We start from the raw sequence: 16,623 nt of genomic DNA on the forward strand, positions 1-16,623 counted from the left end.
AGATCAGGAACGAGGGTAATTGGTGTAACTCTGCACAATTTGTTTAATATGGGTTTTGTTTAATAACTAAGGCAAACTTGGATGACCTTGCTTTCTTACCAAATACACACACATCCATGTGCTCAATACTCCATATCAGGGCTTACTTGACACAAGGCTGCAGAGTTCTGACCTCTGTCATCAGCAAAGGAAGACCATTGTGTCAAGAGAGAAACCAACCTGGTCCCACCTACTGGCCAAAGACAGGGCAGCTGCAGGTGACTTTCTTCCCCTCTCCCTGCCGGAAAGAACACTGTGCTCCCACTGATGAATGAATGTGAGATGCAAAAGCAAGAGGAAAGGGCACTCTGGCCCCATCTATCAGCCAGAGGAGCAAGATCCATCAATTGTTATTCAAGCAAGAACACAATGAACATTAGATTGAAACTGGCCCCAATGCATATGAATGCTTGCAGTTGAAAACTTTGGTCTGGCCTTGAAGAACTTGATCTCCCTCCTCTGCCTTTCCCCATCCTTGTGTCTCTTTTAAGTTTGTAAGCTAGATGAGGCATGTAAGCTATGGCCAGCTTCTCTTTCTGTCTCTCTTGATGAGAGGTGCTTTGAGAGACACTTAATTACCTGAAAAGTGGGATGAAAACACAGCAAACAAATAAACATAACTACTTTGTTATATATGAAGCTGCCTTGTCTTGAGACATACCATTGCTCCACCTGGACCATTACAGTCTACTATGACTGGAGTAGTTCTCCAGGGTCCCAAGCAGAGGTCTTTTTCTAGCCTTCCTACCCCAGAGTCTAATGCTCATTGTTCATACACATACAGAGGCTTAAGAAGACAAAACACGATTTGAAAGATTGTTAGGGCACACTTTTTAATCCAGTCATTTGTGTTAATATACAAATACAGTCTGCATGTTTAGGCATTATTCTCATTCATAAATAATTTGGCCTCCATACATTCACAGGCATGATACAAACAGAATCGTAAGTTACTAAGCACCAGGACTATTTGTTATTCGTCAGAAACCCAGAATTGCTCTAGAAACATAGTTCAGTGGGCCCCTCTTCGGCAGTCTACTGAACACCCAATGAGGAGTTTCTCTGTTAATTAAATGGCAGCTTCTTCAGTCTGCTGGATGAACAGTCCTGAGGGGGATTTCCTTGTGTGTATTTTTTAAAAAAATCATACATACAATGACTGGAGATTGCAAAGCTGTTTTGTGTGTCTCACACACACAGAAAGAGCAAATAATTATACCGACTATCCTTTGGCATAACTGCCCATATACCATGAATGCATATTAGACAATGTGTTCAAGCAGGGATGGGAAATGCGTGGCCCTCCAGATGATGCTGGACTCCCAAACCACATCAGGCCCAGCCAGAATGACCAATGGATTGTGGGAGTTGTAGTTCAACAACTTCTAGAGGGCCACATATTTCACATCCCCACACTAAGCACCTTCTACACCACTCTTATAGAGATCAAAGGAAGATGAATTGCACAACATGAGTCTCACTCAGCTGAGCCCCGTTGCCATCCAGCCACTGTCAGCGAGAGGCAAAATTAACCATTTGCAAGATGTGACTTGTCCCACAACACTATGCATTGTGCCACCCTTCTCCAACCAGATGCTCTCAAGATGTTTTGGACTAAACTCACATCTGTTCTGGCCACTACGGCTATGCTGGCTGAGGCTGATGGGAGTTACAGTCTAAAATATCTGGAGGGCACAGAGCTGCATCATATCAAGCAACTATTTGGACCAAACATTTCTACAATGCTGGGCAAGGTAGTAATTTTTTCATATTACTTTTTTTCCTGGGGCCAACTATCTGTACTCTCACAATTATGCTTCCTTTATCATTTTTATGGTGAAACCAGTTCTCAAGACCAGAGGGAACAGATCTCCAAAGGCCACAATTGTGAATTAAGGCCTTTAATACTTTTTAGCATACAATCCAGATGTTTTATTTTACACCTTTTTAAAGAACATTAGCTGTTTCTTCTTATAGTCCATGGAAAAATGTCCCCTAGTGTCATTAACTATGGTTCAGTGTCAATTATGCAATCCCAGTGTACAACATGGTGGGGATTTCACAATATGTTAGGCAGTATTAAATTTGCAGACATAACACCTACCTATGCTTGAAAAGAATAAAAACCTAAAACCCTCTACCTACATTATACACAATCATACTGTGTGCAGAGCTACAGATGAGCCTGCTAGGAATAGGCCTTGGTTATATTTCCTACAGGTTTTCATTGTCTACTGCACACGTGCCTCTACTCCCAAACCCTAATTTTCACTTATGGTAAGTCAAAAGCTCCTTGCTATTTGTACAAGGTCACTTCTCACCCCTGTTGCACCCTTCATCACTTGATCACAAATGGGTAGTTTTTCACATCATGAATTCTCCAGGGGTTTCCTTTATCAGGCTGATTTGGCAACATGTAAAACTATTCTCTGTTTTATTTGTTTTCAAGTCATTATTCTTGTTGATTACATAAGCAGTTACCAACCTAGATTCGATGATACACATTTCCTTCAATTAACACGTCTGGTGGCAAGCCCCCCCCCCCCCAAATGTATAGAGGGCCATAATGAGATTGTGTGCATGTTTTTGACACAGCACTTCCCACAGCTAATTTAACAATGCAGGTTTGGGTGGGGGTTTTTTAAAAAAATCTGAATAACAGATTTGGCCCTATGGCTGCCAAGGAGCTGTGACAAAACTGCAAAAAACAATCCCCAAGTGGAACAACAGTCCATGTAGCAACTGCACATTCAATCCAGTTCTTACCTGCCACAAATGAGACAGGATTTGACTTCGGCAGTATTTGTATTTGACCGCCATCATTTACGTTTATAGATTTATCATTACAAAGAATCAGTAATGCACACAGGAACTGCTACATGTACGACTGTGAATTCCATGCTCCTGCCAAGTTTTAATTTTCAGAGGAATTTTAAGCCACAAATTTTTGAAAAGAAGCATTTGCTTTAGTTTTTACAACCTTTTTTCAAGTTATCAAAGAGGGAATTATGCAAATTTGCTTTTTGTTTCTCAAACTGATTCTTCTCTTTCTGAAGGTCAATATAATAGAAGAACTAGGTGTATCTCATCATTTATACTTCTGTAAAATACTTATCAGAAGCTATTCTTGATCATACTAATTATATTTAAATAGTTCATTAGCCTTTGGACCAAAACACACTTTGACGCTAGATGAGCTCCTTTATCTAAATGCCACAACCAGACCTTTGAGGAATATATACTAGATGTGGCTCGTCTACTAAAGTACTTGCTTGAATTCTTCTCCCTTTGTCTTTGTCTTTTTTTTTTTTAGGGCATAATTAGTTAAAGGGAATGTTAATGTATGTTTGAAAATGTGCACATATATACATGACATGTTATACTAAAATAATGAGAGATTACATTTCACACTACAGAGGTAGTACTTTCAGGATTAACACGCACCGGTTTCGAAGTATTCCTCAGATCTTGCAGCTGCTTAGCCGGTTTCCCTACTCCTTCCTCAAACCTCTTCTCCACAACAGGAAGGACAATTTCATGAAGGAAAGATGCATTCTGCCTGATGAATGCTTTCTTCTCAGGGTCCTGTTCACAGCGTAAACTGTAATCAACATGCTGGATGGCCACAAGGATTATCTCCACCAGACTTTCCAGCAGAACCATATGCAGCTCTGGGAAGTACAGTTTGAGAGCTTCCTCCAAGAAGGTCATGGTCTGTTTGGTGAAAGCCACAACAGTATAGCTAAGATTTACCCAGCAGTCATCACCAGTGTACTGATCAAAATTGGTCACACCACAGCTCTTCATCTCCTCTCTAAGTTTTCCTAAAGCTTCAGGCGTCATCAAGTTCATTCTTCTCCACATCTCTTCAGAGTTACGATGTTTTGTAGCCTCCATTATGATATCTTTGTAGCTCTGCAAAGCCCCTTTGATATCCTTCACTAGCAGGGTATGAATGATGAAGGTCAGATCCAAACCAATCTCACTGAGCTGCTTGCAGTGTTCCTTTGCCACCTTCAATAACAAGTTACATGATTAATTTTACTACACCTTTAAGCAGTTGCACAATAGAGACACTCTAAAAGATAACTATCATCCCATTATGAACAGCAGGAAAAACATGACATGCATTCAGAGTTCGAAATGAGCAGGCCGGCAGGGGCATTTTGTACCTTAAAGATTCTCCATTTGAGAGCACCTCAAAAAGTCTGGGTGCCATTTTTTTGCACCTGACTGACACTCAAGGAATACTGAAATGTATGTGCTTTGAAGCCTCAAAGTATATGTTAAAGATAGACAATATGTTAAGGAGTTTAACAATAAAGAGTAGAGTGTTTTAAAAACTGAAGTATGGTACCAATATTTTTATTGTAAACACCAAATTAAACATTTCATTTCTGCTAAAAATGTGATATTAACAATGTGTCACTTATGTGAATTGTGTATTAATTCATGGTTATCAAAATATTAAATAAAAAGTGTTGCTGATCACCCCGCCCCCTTCAGTGGCAACTAGACATTCTGTTTTGGTGCCCACAATCCAGGTCCCAGAAGGCATTTGGCTCCTAGCTTTTCTATCCAAGTTTCTAACACAATACACATCAGGGAGAAGAAGATATGACCCAGCATTGATCCCTACCATTCTGGCCTTCAGGAAAAGGCAATCTGTATCCCATGTTATCCAGAGGGTTGCATTGCTTGTGAGGAACCTTGGAGGGGGGTGTCATATGCCAGTGATGTGCATGACAAGAGACAAAAGCGCCCGAGCAATGACTGTGACCCTTACTTTTGTACAGTAGGCTGCAACCCAAGAACACAAATCTTGGGAGATTCTACACATCTCTCCATCCAGGCAAGCAGGAGGCATTGTCAATAATACATTTCTACCAGGCAAAAGCATTTAAGGAGGATGTGGAGTAGAGCAGGTAAGGGGTATGGCTTAAAGGGAGTCCAGAGACACCCGGAGGTCACAAGCAGCCCCTGGACCTCAGGTTCACTGCCCTTGCTGTATCACATTGGACGGAGCAGCAGGTAATGCAAGGTTATCCAGGCTGTCTCTTTCCTGGCAGGATAGGATCACCCATGACAGTCTCCTTCACCTAGATAGAGGAAAGACATGAGATCACCTTTTCCCACTAATCAGGGCAGCTCACTGGAGGAGTGGGTTGCGGAGCAATTCTGTCCAGGCAAACTTCTCCATACTTGGGTAAAAGTAATTGCTCAGAACACATTTATTTATTTACTGCATCTCTGTCCCACCTTTTTCTCTCAGGAGCTCAAGGTGGCATACATGGTTCCCCTCCCCCTTTAATCCCCCACAGCAGCCTGCCCACTACTGTTCCTAGTGTATTTGGGACTGCCACATGATTAGGGCAGGAAGCAGGTGTGGGCCCTACACTCCTCGCTGTTCTTGCTGGCTGCAGGGAGGAGGCAGCTTGGATATCCTGTACAGACTGCCTTTTCCTGAAAGACAAGTAACAACTCCAGAAGGTCTCAATGCCCAAATATAGCAAAATATACTTTGATCAGATAGCCAACATCTGTAAAGTCATGCCACATGACTCGCCCTTTCTTTTGTTCCTAATCTTAAAGTGGAAGGCTCCTAGAAGAGCAAGAAATGTTTGTGTTGCTCTCCTTTAGAATTAAGCAAAAAGCACTCGAACATTGTAAGACAGCTGAAAAGGGAGAGAGGCTCCAAGTGATGGGGAATGTGGAGTACAGGATAGTCAATGCAGCTACTGCAATAAATTATTTACACAGCTTCTTTACAAACAGAACACCCTGTTTCAGGACTGGGAATTGGACTAAATGACTCACTGGTTTCCTCCTTGCCCTGTATTCTATGACATTATCTGGAAAACTGAAGTAGTTATAAGAATGAATTTGTGGTCATCCAGTGCATGTGTGACTGAGCATAATACACCGACATTTGGGCCTATATTTTCCTCATACCTTCACACACTCGGCAGCAGTGGATAAGCTCTCCTTACTGTCAAACACCTGCTTGCTAAATGCATCCACAAACATCCTCATAGCAGATCGGGCCCAGACAACAAAGGCAGAATAACATCCACTGTTGCCTGCAAAGTCTGTCTCGAACTCCCTTGCAGTCTCTAACAGGCTGGTGAAGAAGACATGGCAGAGCTTGTGAATATACAGCAGAGTGGCACCTTCAATGCGCAACTGGCGGATGGCTGTGTGTACTGCAGCTTCCCTGTTCCTCAAGAAAAGTTCACATGCTTTGGTTGATTGACCCAAGCGGATGAGCTGAGAAACAGCTCGGCGGGTAGCTCTAGGCCCACCCCGTAGAGACCTATCTGGAGAAAGTTCAAACACAAGCACATCCGTGAGCTGTCGGACTCTTTCGTCCACTTTTGTTCGTAGTTCCCTGACTGGCTGAGTCACAGGCTTATCTCCCAGGTACTCATTCAGTTTATCTAGCAAATCAACTGCCCCTTCAAAGTCTCTCTGAGCGATGCAGACATCCAGATCCTCGGGCAGCTCCTGAATCCATTCTAGGGACAAATCCACCACTTCTTCTTCTGGTGTTGCCTCCTCTTCACCCTCCTCCTCAAAAGGATTGCTGGCTTCTGGAGGGGAGGGGGGAGGGGCCCGCACTGGGGTCTCCTGCTCCAGCCGCCGCTTCTCACTGAGGACCCGATTCCTCTTGGTCTCCTCCAACACTTCCAGCCACTCTTTCTTGATCTTGGCGTTCTCCGCTTGGAAGATACGGCTCTCGGGGAACATGAGCAGCTTGAACATGTCCTTCATGGGCGGGTTATCCTTGACGTTGACCACCGCCAGCCCATCCAGCGGGTAAAGGGCATCGTACCGGTACGCGCCACGCCGGTTGGGGAGCCACGCCGCCACGAGCAGGCAGTCGTTCATGAGGAAGGCGTGTACCCTCTGGACCTGCACCATGTGGTCGGCATCATACTCCACGAGGTCCCCGTTGTAGACCAAGTACTTGCCGGGGCTCTCGGGCAGCAGGTCGCGGCAGCCCTCCACCTTCTCCAGGAGGGTGGTGAGGGTGCGCTGGCGGCCCTCCTCGCTGGCAGCGTTGTCTTTGGCCGAGAGGGCCAGGAAGGGGTTGGTGTGGGGGTCGGCGGCGGCCCGCCGGGCGCCCCCCAGGGCCGGGTCGTCTCGGTCGGCGGCGCTGGCCTGCTGGAGGAGGGCCTGGGTGACGGCCTCCATGATGCCCTTCTGTTCGGTGAGGATGTGGCTCAGCTGGTACATCTCGCTCTCCAGGTAGCTGATCTCGCGCGCCGTCTCGATGAACTGCCGGTAGTTCTGGTAGACGTTGCGCTTGAGACTCTGCGCCGTCTCCTCGCTCAGCGCCTGGATGCGCTGCCGGTGCTCCTGCAAGTCCCGGTCGCCGTCCGACTGCTGAGACAGCTGCTTCACGTACTCCTCCGCCGCGTAGCTGCCGGACTCCAGCTGCCGCCTCAGACGGCTCCCGCCGCCGCCGCCGCCGCCGCCGCCCGCAGCCCCCTCGCCCACAGACAGCGCCATGTCCGAACCCGGAGCAACGAGAGAGCGGAGCGACGGGCAGAGAGGAAGCAGGCCAGCGACAAACGCCTAGCCGCCAGAGCGCCTGCGCCGGACGCTGACGACCTCGCGAGCGCGACGGAAGAGAGAGGGCGTGGAACGGCCGGCGCAACGGCGAACCAGACTCAGTGTGTAAGAGCTACACACGGGGAGGCACTTCCGGGCTTAACGCGGCCGTGCGCAAGCGCGTAACGAAACCAGAGTGGATGGGGATGGATGGAGGGTTGGAGGGAAAGGGAGGAGCGCCTCTGTTGTTTGGCGCATGCGCCCGAGTTTGAAGAGTTCGCGACCGCCGGCTGGCTGGCATCCTGCCTGGGCGAGATGGACGGCGACTTCTTGCTGGCCCTCCGGCTGCAGGCGGAGTGGGAGGCAGAGGACGGGGAAGCTCAGGGGGCCAAGGCGGTGGCCGCCGCCTCCCCTGCCGCCTCGCCCGGTTCCCCGGCGCGGCCGCTCTCCGTCGTGGACAGCGCCTGGGAGCTGCTGGACCCGAGCCCCGACGTGCGAGGCCTCTTCCTGCAGTTCAACGAGACCCTCTTCTGGGGCCGCCTGGCAGCCGTGGAAGTGAAGTGGAGCCCGCGCATGACGCTGTACGGGGAAGGCGCTGCGGGACGAGGGAGAGGCGGCTCTGAATCGCCCTGAATGTTGCCCTTAAGGCTGTTACTCGCTCTGGGACCTGGGGGGGGGGGGAGGCGGGTAACAAATGCTAAAAAAATCATGATAATAATAGTGGTTTTTTGTTTGCTAAAAATGTTTAGGGGTACTCTCATTTTGACTCAAGAGACTTTGATCTAGTTTTGGTCTTGTTCCAGGTGGCATGAGCCCTGTATTCACAAGCACACAGTCAGAAAACAGCTTCTCTGTACAGTGGTACCTCAGGTTAAGGACTTAATTCGTTCCGGAGGTCCGTACTTAACCTGAAACTGTTATTAACCTGAAGCACCACTTTAGCTAATGGGGCCTCCAGTTGCTGCCGCGCCACCGGAACCCGATTTCTGTTCTCATCCTGAAGCAAAGTTCTTAACCTGAAGCACTATTTCAGGGTTAGCGGAGTCTGAAACCTGAAGCGTATGTAACCTGAAGCATATGTAACCTGAGGTACCACTGTATTTGTATACTGTGTGTGGGCTTGTTTACAACTTGAGGAGCATGTTGTATTCTGTCTTTTATCTGACCTTTGTGAGAGATGCAGTTCTTAAAGGAGAGGGCGAGTTGTGACCCCCCAGATATTGCTGTATCCTGACAATTCTCCATGCTGAATGAAACTGGAATCCAACAATATGTGGAGGTTCCCTGCAGTGCATGGTATCACAAATTAAAATATCAATAACTTGTTATGTCTCCTAGCATACTTGCTGCAGTGTGATGACATTATTTGTAAACTAAATATTCTAACCCAAATTGTAACAGAATTGGAGAAAGTGCCTGCTTTCTTACCTCTCAGGAGGTCTAGTCCAGCCACTAGCAGTGGGACCTAATGTTTAATAAAAGTACCTAATGCTTAGCAAGTATTGTTTGTGTATCAGTAAACAATTTGCCTTTTTTATTTGTATTTCTAGGTGTGCTGGAGTTTGCTGCTATGAAGGCCGTGGTGGAATGTGCTCCATCCGGCTCAGTGAACCACTTTTGAAGTTGCGACCAAGAAAGGATCTTGTAGAGGTATTCCTGTTTTGTATATAGATATGATCCCAAACATGTGCATTTCTTGCAGCTGATATGTACATTCCCAAAGTCAAATGTATCTTGTAGTTTTGGGAAAAAAACATGTTTACCAGTGCTGTAGATAGCTATCTTATATTGCAGCTACTTCTGCAAAGACAGGAGAAGCAAGCAGCTCCTTGCTGCTTGCAGAGACTTCTCCATCCTCTCATGTCCTTTGGTGGAATTTTTACCCATTATTTCCACTTATAATGTGAATGTCTCCTTGAAATATTGTGTTTATTTCTCACAAAATATTTCTATGTGATACCAGCATAGGGTGCAGTAATATAAATTAAAATCAACCGATACAATTAGAAGCCTAAAAATAAAAGGAACAGATAAAATCACAGCAATCAATCAAAATCTAACTGTGTGGTCGACCCCCGCTCCCCCTGAGATGTCTGGTGGAATAGGTGTGTTTTCAGCTGATCCCCAAAACTGTTCTGTGTTTCAAGGGGGAGAGTATTCCATAGTTGGACTGCCGGTACAGAATAAGCCCTCTTTGCTGCATAACAGGTGCCCCTCAGATGCATACTGTAACAACCAGAGAGGCATCAGCTGCTGATCTTAACACATGGAAGTATTGGTGTGGGAGGAAGCAGCCCTTCAAATGTCTGTGTCCCAAATTATGGTTTTATGAAGCTGGGATCATGTCTGACTTATCCCAGAGAATGGAAATCTGGAAGCAAGAAGATTTTAAGGTTTATTTTTTGAGCCCGGCTTCGGCTGGGGAGGGCGGGATATAAAAAATTTTTATTATTATCATTATTATTATTATTATTATTATTATTATTATTATTATTATTTCTTATCATAGCGAACTTAACAGTAAGTAATCAAATGTTTTATGTTAGGACATAGCAATTTAAGTAATCATGTAATAATTTTAATTTCAGACCCTGTTACATGAAATGATTCATGCCTTGTTATTTGTCACTAATAATGACAAAGATCGTGAATCCCATGGCCCGGAATTCTGCAAACACATGCATCGGATAAACCGCCTAACTGGAGCCAATATTACAGTAAGCATTCTGTGTAACAAACACTAGTTTGTAGATTTGTAAAACTGATTTTGGAATATAAAATGAATCTTTTAAATGTTTAGATTTAAAAGATACTGCGACAAACAAGCACACTAGAGTCAGTGGTTACTTTGACATCGGTAAGTTTTGCAATGTAAAATCAAATATATCAAGCTAATCACCAGATTCTGATAAGGTGTTAACTGCACTTTATGGCCATAATCCAGAAAACTTGAATTAGCATAGAGAATCTCTGGTGTGTACTTTGGCTTAGTCCAGACATTGCAGCCATATCATGGTTTAGCTGTCAGGAGCATTCTCCAGGCTCTCTCCTTCTGTATCACTAATGAATGGTGATCCCTTCTCCCACTTCCTGCTTTGTTGTAACTAAAGTGCAGTGTCACAGGCGGAAGGCCACACTCCAGAGTTGCACTCTGGGAAAGGCGTTTGGAAGCCGCCCTGAACATCTTGGTTAAAGCGACTTTTATTATAAATGAGAGAATATGTTTTCTCCAGCGTACAATACCCTTCCGAGACTGTGCCCTTTCTTGTACAATAAAAATCAACACTGCTGCCCTCTTCCCCAGTTAAGTCCCTTATGGTGCTGTGGTGTTGCTTGGGTTTCCCTGTGAGGCAGCGCTCTTTTGCTGCTCCCCTGGCATTGCAGGCTGCCAGAGACTCCTGCACCTTACAGCCATTCTGTCCTCCACAGCCACTCCCAAACAGTGTTAGAAACTGAGATTTGAAAGCTAGGAGCTAGGACATGTATTTTTTCCTCAGTAGCCCACCATTCCGTCTCTTCTCCCCCTAACTACCCCAGCTTTCTCCACATTCCAATTCCCCTGACAAAAGTAGCCAAGAGTGAGATTTTTACTTACCCTCAGGCAAACAAGCCTTATTAAATATATCAAATCCAAAACCGAAACATTTTTTAAACCGCCCCCCCCCTTACTAAGCCCCATGAATCATTTACCACAGCAGCCTTCCCCAGCCTGGTGCCCTCCAAATGTTTTGGACAACACTACTTAGTACGTCTGGCTGGGATTAGTGAGATATGTAGTCTGAAACATTTGGAGGGCACCAAGTTTTGGAAGGCCTCCATGGTGTGATGTGTGAGTTGGGAAAACTGTGGTTATTGTTAATCATAACTTTCAAATAAAAATAAAAAACTATGGTTTGGAATGGGTTTAAGATTCTAATTTGGAAGCAAATGTTGTTAACAGTAACCATCGTTCGACTGCTTCAGACATTACAGCAAACTCTGAATATCGCAAGACAGGAAATGAGCATGTGTCTCTGTAGAAGTGAACATACAAGCCCCTGAATACATACAAGCCCCTGAATACCAATGGTTTGGCCTTGATATTTGAAACAGACCACAGAATTCTGGTGTTAGTAGATACCGTTTGATTTTCTTCTGTGTTTGGGGCCAGCTCCAATATCCATGTGGAACTCTTGCCTGTAGTGACTTGGGAAGCCCTGGTTGGCCTGATTCCATCAATCTTCACGGTGGGCTGTGAGTTAATCTGGTGTCACCGCAAAATGGAAATGAATGTTCTGCATTAAGAAAAACTTGTTGGTTATGTTTAGATCTATCATGAGTTTCATGATGAAGTGGATTCCTATCGCCAGCACTGGTGGCGATGCAATGGTCCATGTCAAAATAAAAAGCCATATTTTGGCTATGTGAAGCGTGCAATGAATAGAGCACCATCTGCAAATGACTTCTGGTGGGCTGAGCACCAACAGACGTGTGGAGGTACATATACCAAGGTCAAGGAGCCAGAGAACTACACCAAGAAAGGCAAAGAGAAGGTCCCACAATCAAAATTCCTAGCTGATGGCAAAGGTACTTGAATATCATTTAGTTATTACCAGCAGAGGATGATGATGTTATTACCAGCATCATAACTGTTTTTCATCAGTTAATATTTCAGGGTGGTTTATAGCATAAACCGAAGAGTACATAACTAAAAGTGTTAAGCGGGGGAAAAGATTTTTCTGATGAATGATCGCTCCTAGAGATGTAATAGAGTGCTGCTGGTGAATGTTTTCCAAATATGTGATTGTTCTGTGTATTTCTGACGTATTTGCAGGAAACGCTAACGGAGGCAATATGCAGAACCTAATTCCTTTTAGTGGAAAAGGATATATCCTTGGAGGAAAAAGCACTCTGTCACCATCAGAGAGGACCACAAGTCCAAGCAATGATAAGAACAGATTGCTGCTCAGTTCACAACATCATTCACCTTCTGGTTTGATAAGATCGAATCCTCAAAATGCAAGCATATCCTCACCATTTCCTTCTGAAGGTGATAAGAATAGCTTTGCTTCCTATGTTACACTCCCTAAAATATCAGTTGCTAACAAAAAAGCGTACACTAATGTTAATGGCTCGCCCATTAAACATGTTTCTTTTAATGGAGGAAGATCAAAGTCAAGCCCTATAAATGTTACATGGGACTTACCCTCAAAGACGACACCAGTAAAAAGCATTTCTGGACCATCTACTTCAACTCCAAAACCCCATAGTTCATCTCATAGATATAGCAGCACACCCAGTGGTGGACCAACAAAACGGGCAAAAATGGAAGACACTGCTGCCTTTGAGAAATACTTTATACAAAAAACAGATCCAGAGTTGACCAGACCTTCTTTGAAGAGAAAGCATGAACCAGTAGCTTCAGAAAGGCCAGCTACTTCTGCCAGTGATGAGAACAGAAAAGTTTCCTGCCCTGTCTGCAGTTCTGAAGTTTTGGAAGCTAAAATCAATGAACATCTAGATTCCTGTCTCCAAGATACCTTAACATGATTCTGACATTAAGACGGTGCTTTGCTCAGGGGTTATCAGTCTTGACTGTTTCATGTATATTTATTGTCTTCCATATTTTGGTGGGAGTGGGGAGGGGACTTATGACATCCTCTTCTATGTGAAGGAAGTTTTCTTCAGCTTGGAATAGTGCTAGTTATGCCACCAACTTTCAGCACACATTTATAGCCATGAGAGAAACAAATTCTGTTCAAAAGCAGGCATAGGCAAACTCAGCCCTCCAGATGTTTTGGGACTACAGCTCCCATCATCCCTGACCACTTGTCCTGTTAGCTAGGGATGATGGGAGTTGTAGTCCCAAAAACATCTGGAGGGCCAAGTTTGCCTATGCCTGTTCTAAAGAAAGAAACATGCATGGTTTTTAACTGACTTATTTTTAAAAGCCTATTCACTTGTTCAGAATACCTGATTGTTTTATCTCAAAAACTACTTTCAGGCCTGTTTTGCAGATTACTGTTTTTAAGCCATTTAATATCAACAGAATACAAAATGTGTGTGAATTCATATACTTCCACCTTTGCTTACATTTGAATCAGACTTAATTTCCTGGAAGCGACACATTTTATTATAATAAATAGAGATGGTTAAAGCTGAGAAGTTTTCACAGAGCTTTAAAATGTTCTAGGAGGGAGGGTTAAGTCTCCAGATTGTGGCACTGTCCCTAAAACTGTTCATTGGCCCATCTCATTGTTATATATGCTGCTAATGTGTCTGAAGATTATGGGAAATGTTTTTGTGAAAGAAGATGGGATAGATTAGATAGGACAAATACCTTTGTATATTTGTGGAGCCATATGTGACATAATGGTTTATATCCTCAGGCTGTCTGCAACAGATGAGATACTTTAATTCTGGGATCGGATTGAGATCTCACAAGTCTCACTTTTTAAGTGATATAGAAGAGCAGTTTGCTGTTCAAAAACCTCCACTTTCTAGAGTTCAGTTTTGTTCTAATAATTTATACATTCAGCAGGGAAAATGGCCTGTTGATAGAGATCTGGGATGTATTATCCCTCTGCTTCATGCCATTCTGGTTATGTTCATTTCTGAGCCCCAAGTGTCAACATGATTGCTTGATGTCAATTAGGATGTTCCATTTTTACCCCCCAATGGTTCAATTTGGTCAGATATCTCTTTTCACAAGCCAGGAGGTCTCCTTTTCATCTATTAGGTACACGTGCGCCTGTAAATGAATCTTTCAATTACGTTGTATCTTGTGTTGAGCATTTGACAGCCAACTGATAAATTTTAAATAAAAATAACTTTTCAGAAACAGCACTTGAAATTCAGGGTTCTGTTCTATAAAAGTGGGCTAGAAATTCCAAAATCTGCCAATTCTAAAGGTGCTGGAAAATTCAGTGCAGGTTAACGGAATTCAGTATTGTTTAATGTATTATTTTCACTGTGTTTAAAGAGAATTAACACCACATTGTTATTGTGGTGATTCAGACTATATATTCAACTGGTAACAAGTATCCTGCAGATGTAGACCACACTGTTTCAGTGATTTGATGTGATGTTCTGTGATAGACTTTTTCTTAATCAGTAAAGTAACAAGAGACATCTGATCTCAGTGATCTGCATGGTCAAGCATCTGTCCATGTGCCTGCAAATACCCCGCCACTGACTGGAGCTCCTAAAACTGAGTACTAGTGGCAAGGAGGAGAAGGAGCAGCAGCTACCATCTTATTGCTGCTCAGCCAGCAGTTATTTCACCAGGCTGTTCTGTTATGCCTCTTGTCATTGCCCAAGAGACTGAGAAGTGGCCTTCAGCAATGAGGAGAAGCAGCAGCAAATACATTGATGAAATGGCTCCTGGATAGGTGAGTGACAGCTGAGGAGAGGAGAAGGTCCAGCAGCTACTGCCAGTGAGCGGGTGAGGATCTGTGCTCTTGGCCCCACTTTTAAGGGATATATTGCCCGAGTGTCTTCAAGTCATCAGACCCAGACTAACCAAAAGTTAGTCAAGGATTTCCCTCACTGAACTAATCAGCGCTTTACATTTGAGAAGCCTTGTACTATTATCAGGGCGATTTATTTATTTTTTATAAACCAGTGCAATCTCCAAGATTTGAGGGAAATACTCCAAAAGACCTCATTTAAAATTGCTATGTCCTGTTAGGGTTCCTGTGTTCCAGTTACTTAATTGTGGAACACAGCAAAAACCTGTCCTTCTCAAGGAATGCAAGCGGTAGCAAATGCAAGTTTAATTTTTGTGCACTTTATAGTAAACTAAACATGGGTGATGGTTGCAACTAGTTGTGTGTGTTTTTTTACCAAAACATCTGTTAATATATAATTAAGAGCAATAGAGGAGGGTTCACCTTTCATTTATCCCACATGTCAAATAGGCAACTATCTTCAGAAGTACTGTTCTGTGGCTATCCTTCACAATACTGACTCTGCAAATCAAATTATTAAGTAGAACTTAAAGCAGGCACTTCTTGTTTAACAAGTTATGCAAGAAACTCTCAAGATTTGTAGTCTGAGAGCATATGAGACTTGTCACAAGATTTTAGTGAATACTGTGCAATTTTGTGCATTCAGACTGAGCTATAGAAATCCATAATTCTCTGATTAAAAGCACTAATCCAGTAGTTGCCAACATGGCAACCATGGATCTAAAGGCTAGCATCTCCAGTTCTAATCCTTGCAAGATCTAGGCTGCTTGCATGTTTTTTTTAAAAAAGATGGTTTGTCTAATGCAGAGCACTCCAAACTTTTCATATTGGTGACACGCTTTTTAGACGTGCATCATTTCACGACACAGTAATTCAGTTTTACTAGCAAATCAGAAGTTAAGCAAACCCCTTTACAGCCCCGGTTGGAACTTTGGGACCGTTCACATGGCAAACCTACACACTGCAGCCAACACAGTAATGTGTTGTGATACAGTTTGGAAAGCTCTGGTCTAATGAATGGTTAAGGAGAGGTAGGAAGCATGAAACTCTGGAGGGACAATAGTTACACAGAAGAAAGTATGAGCACAATGCCTGACACCTCCTACTAAATTGGTAAACCTTATCAAGAATAGGCAATACTTGGAGGCAGTGTGGTCTGTTCTTTCTCTCCTTTTTAAGCCAATGATTGGCTGGTAAACTTGCTTTTACACAAGTGGGATTGAGAAAAATACTCAGTTGTGTGTTCAAGACCATACTGTGAGGATGCAGTAACAAGAATGTCTAGTCTCCCAGAACAGGTAATGAAAGAAGTACTCAAGAAAAAGGAGAATTGTTCTATTTATTTACAATATATGCCACCTGACAGTAGGCCTCTTAACAGACCAGTAAGCAAATTAATCATAAGAGATTAATGGTGTAGTGGTTAAGAGCGATAGGCTCATAATCTGGGGCACCGGGTTCACGTCTCCGCTCCTCCATGTGCAGCTGCTGGGTGACCTTGAGCTAGTCACACTTCTTTGAAGTCTCTCAGCCCCACTCACCTCACAGAGTGTTTGTTGTGGGGGAGGAGGGGAAAGGAGAA

General features: G+C 43.9%; 2 protein-coding genes across 3 annotated transcripts in view; one reads left to right on the forward strand and one right to left on the reverse strand.

Moving 5' to 3' along the window:
* Nucleotides 1–15,175, forward strand: part of SPRTN (SprT-like N-terminal domain) — a 221,408-nt gene extending 206,233 nt beyond the window's left edge. Inside the window, exons 1-5 of one of the 2 annotated variants that reach the window (XM_083732527.1) lie at nucleotides 7,748–8,174; nucleotides 9,144–9,243; nucleotides 10,182–10,310; nucleotides 11,901–12,159; nucleotides 12,407–15,175. In XM_083732527.1, the coding sequence (XP_083588653.1) occupies nucleotides 7,804–8,174; nucleotides 9,144–9,243; nucleotides 10,182–10,310; nucleotides 11,901–12,159; nucleotides 12,407–13,122 (1,575 nt within the window). In that variant the 5' untranslated portion in view covers nucleotides 7,748–7,803 and the 3' untranslated portion in view covers nucleotides 13,123–15,175. Of the gene's footprint in view, nucleotides 1–7,747; nucleotides 8,175–9,031; nucleotides 9,244–10,181; nucleotides 10,311–11,900; nucleotides 12,160–12,406 lie in introns of those variants that run through there. The other variant, XM_083732528.1, reaches the window with a different exon arrangement.
* EXOC8 (exocyst complex component 8) lies at nucleotides 854–7,551 on the reverse strand (the record flags this gene model as incomplete). Its single annotated transcript, XM_083732358.1, has 2 exons — nucleotides 854–4,053; nucleotides 5,992–7,551. 2 exons carry the CDS (start codon nucleotides 7,549–7,551, stop codon nucleotides 3,445–3,447), a joined length of 2,169 nt encoding a protein of 722 aa, XP_083588484.1. The 3' UTR covers nucleotides 854–3,444.
* Nucleotides 15,176–16,623: the final 1,448 nt, after the last annotated feature.

The sequence above is a fragment of the Podarcis gaigeae genome (genome assembly GCF_964106915.1).
Source record: "Podarcis gaigeae genome assembly, chromosome: 3".
NCBI lineage: Eukaryota > Metazoa > Chordata > Lepidosauria > Squamata > Lacertidae > Podarcis > Podarcis gaigeae.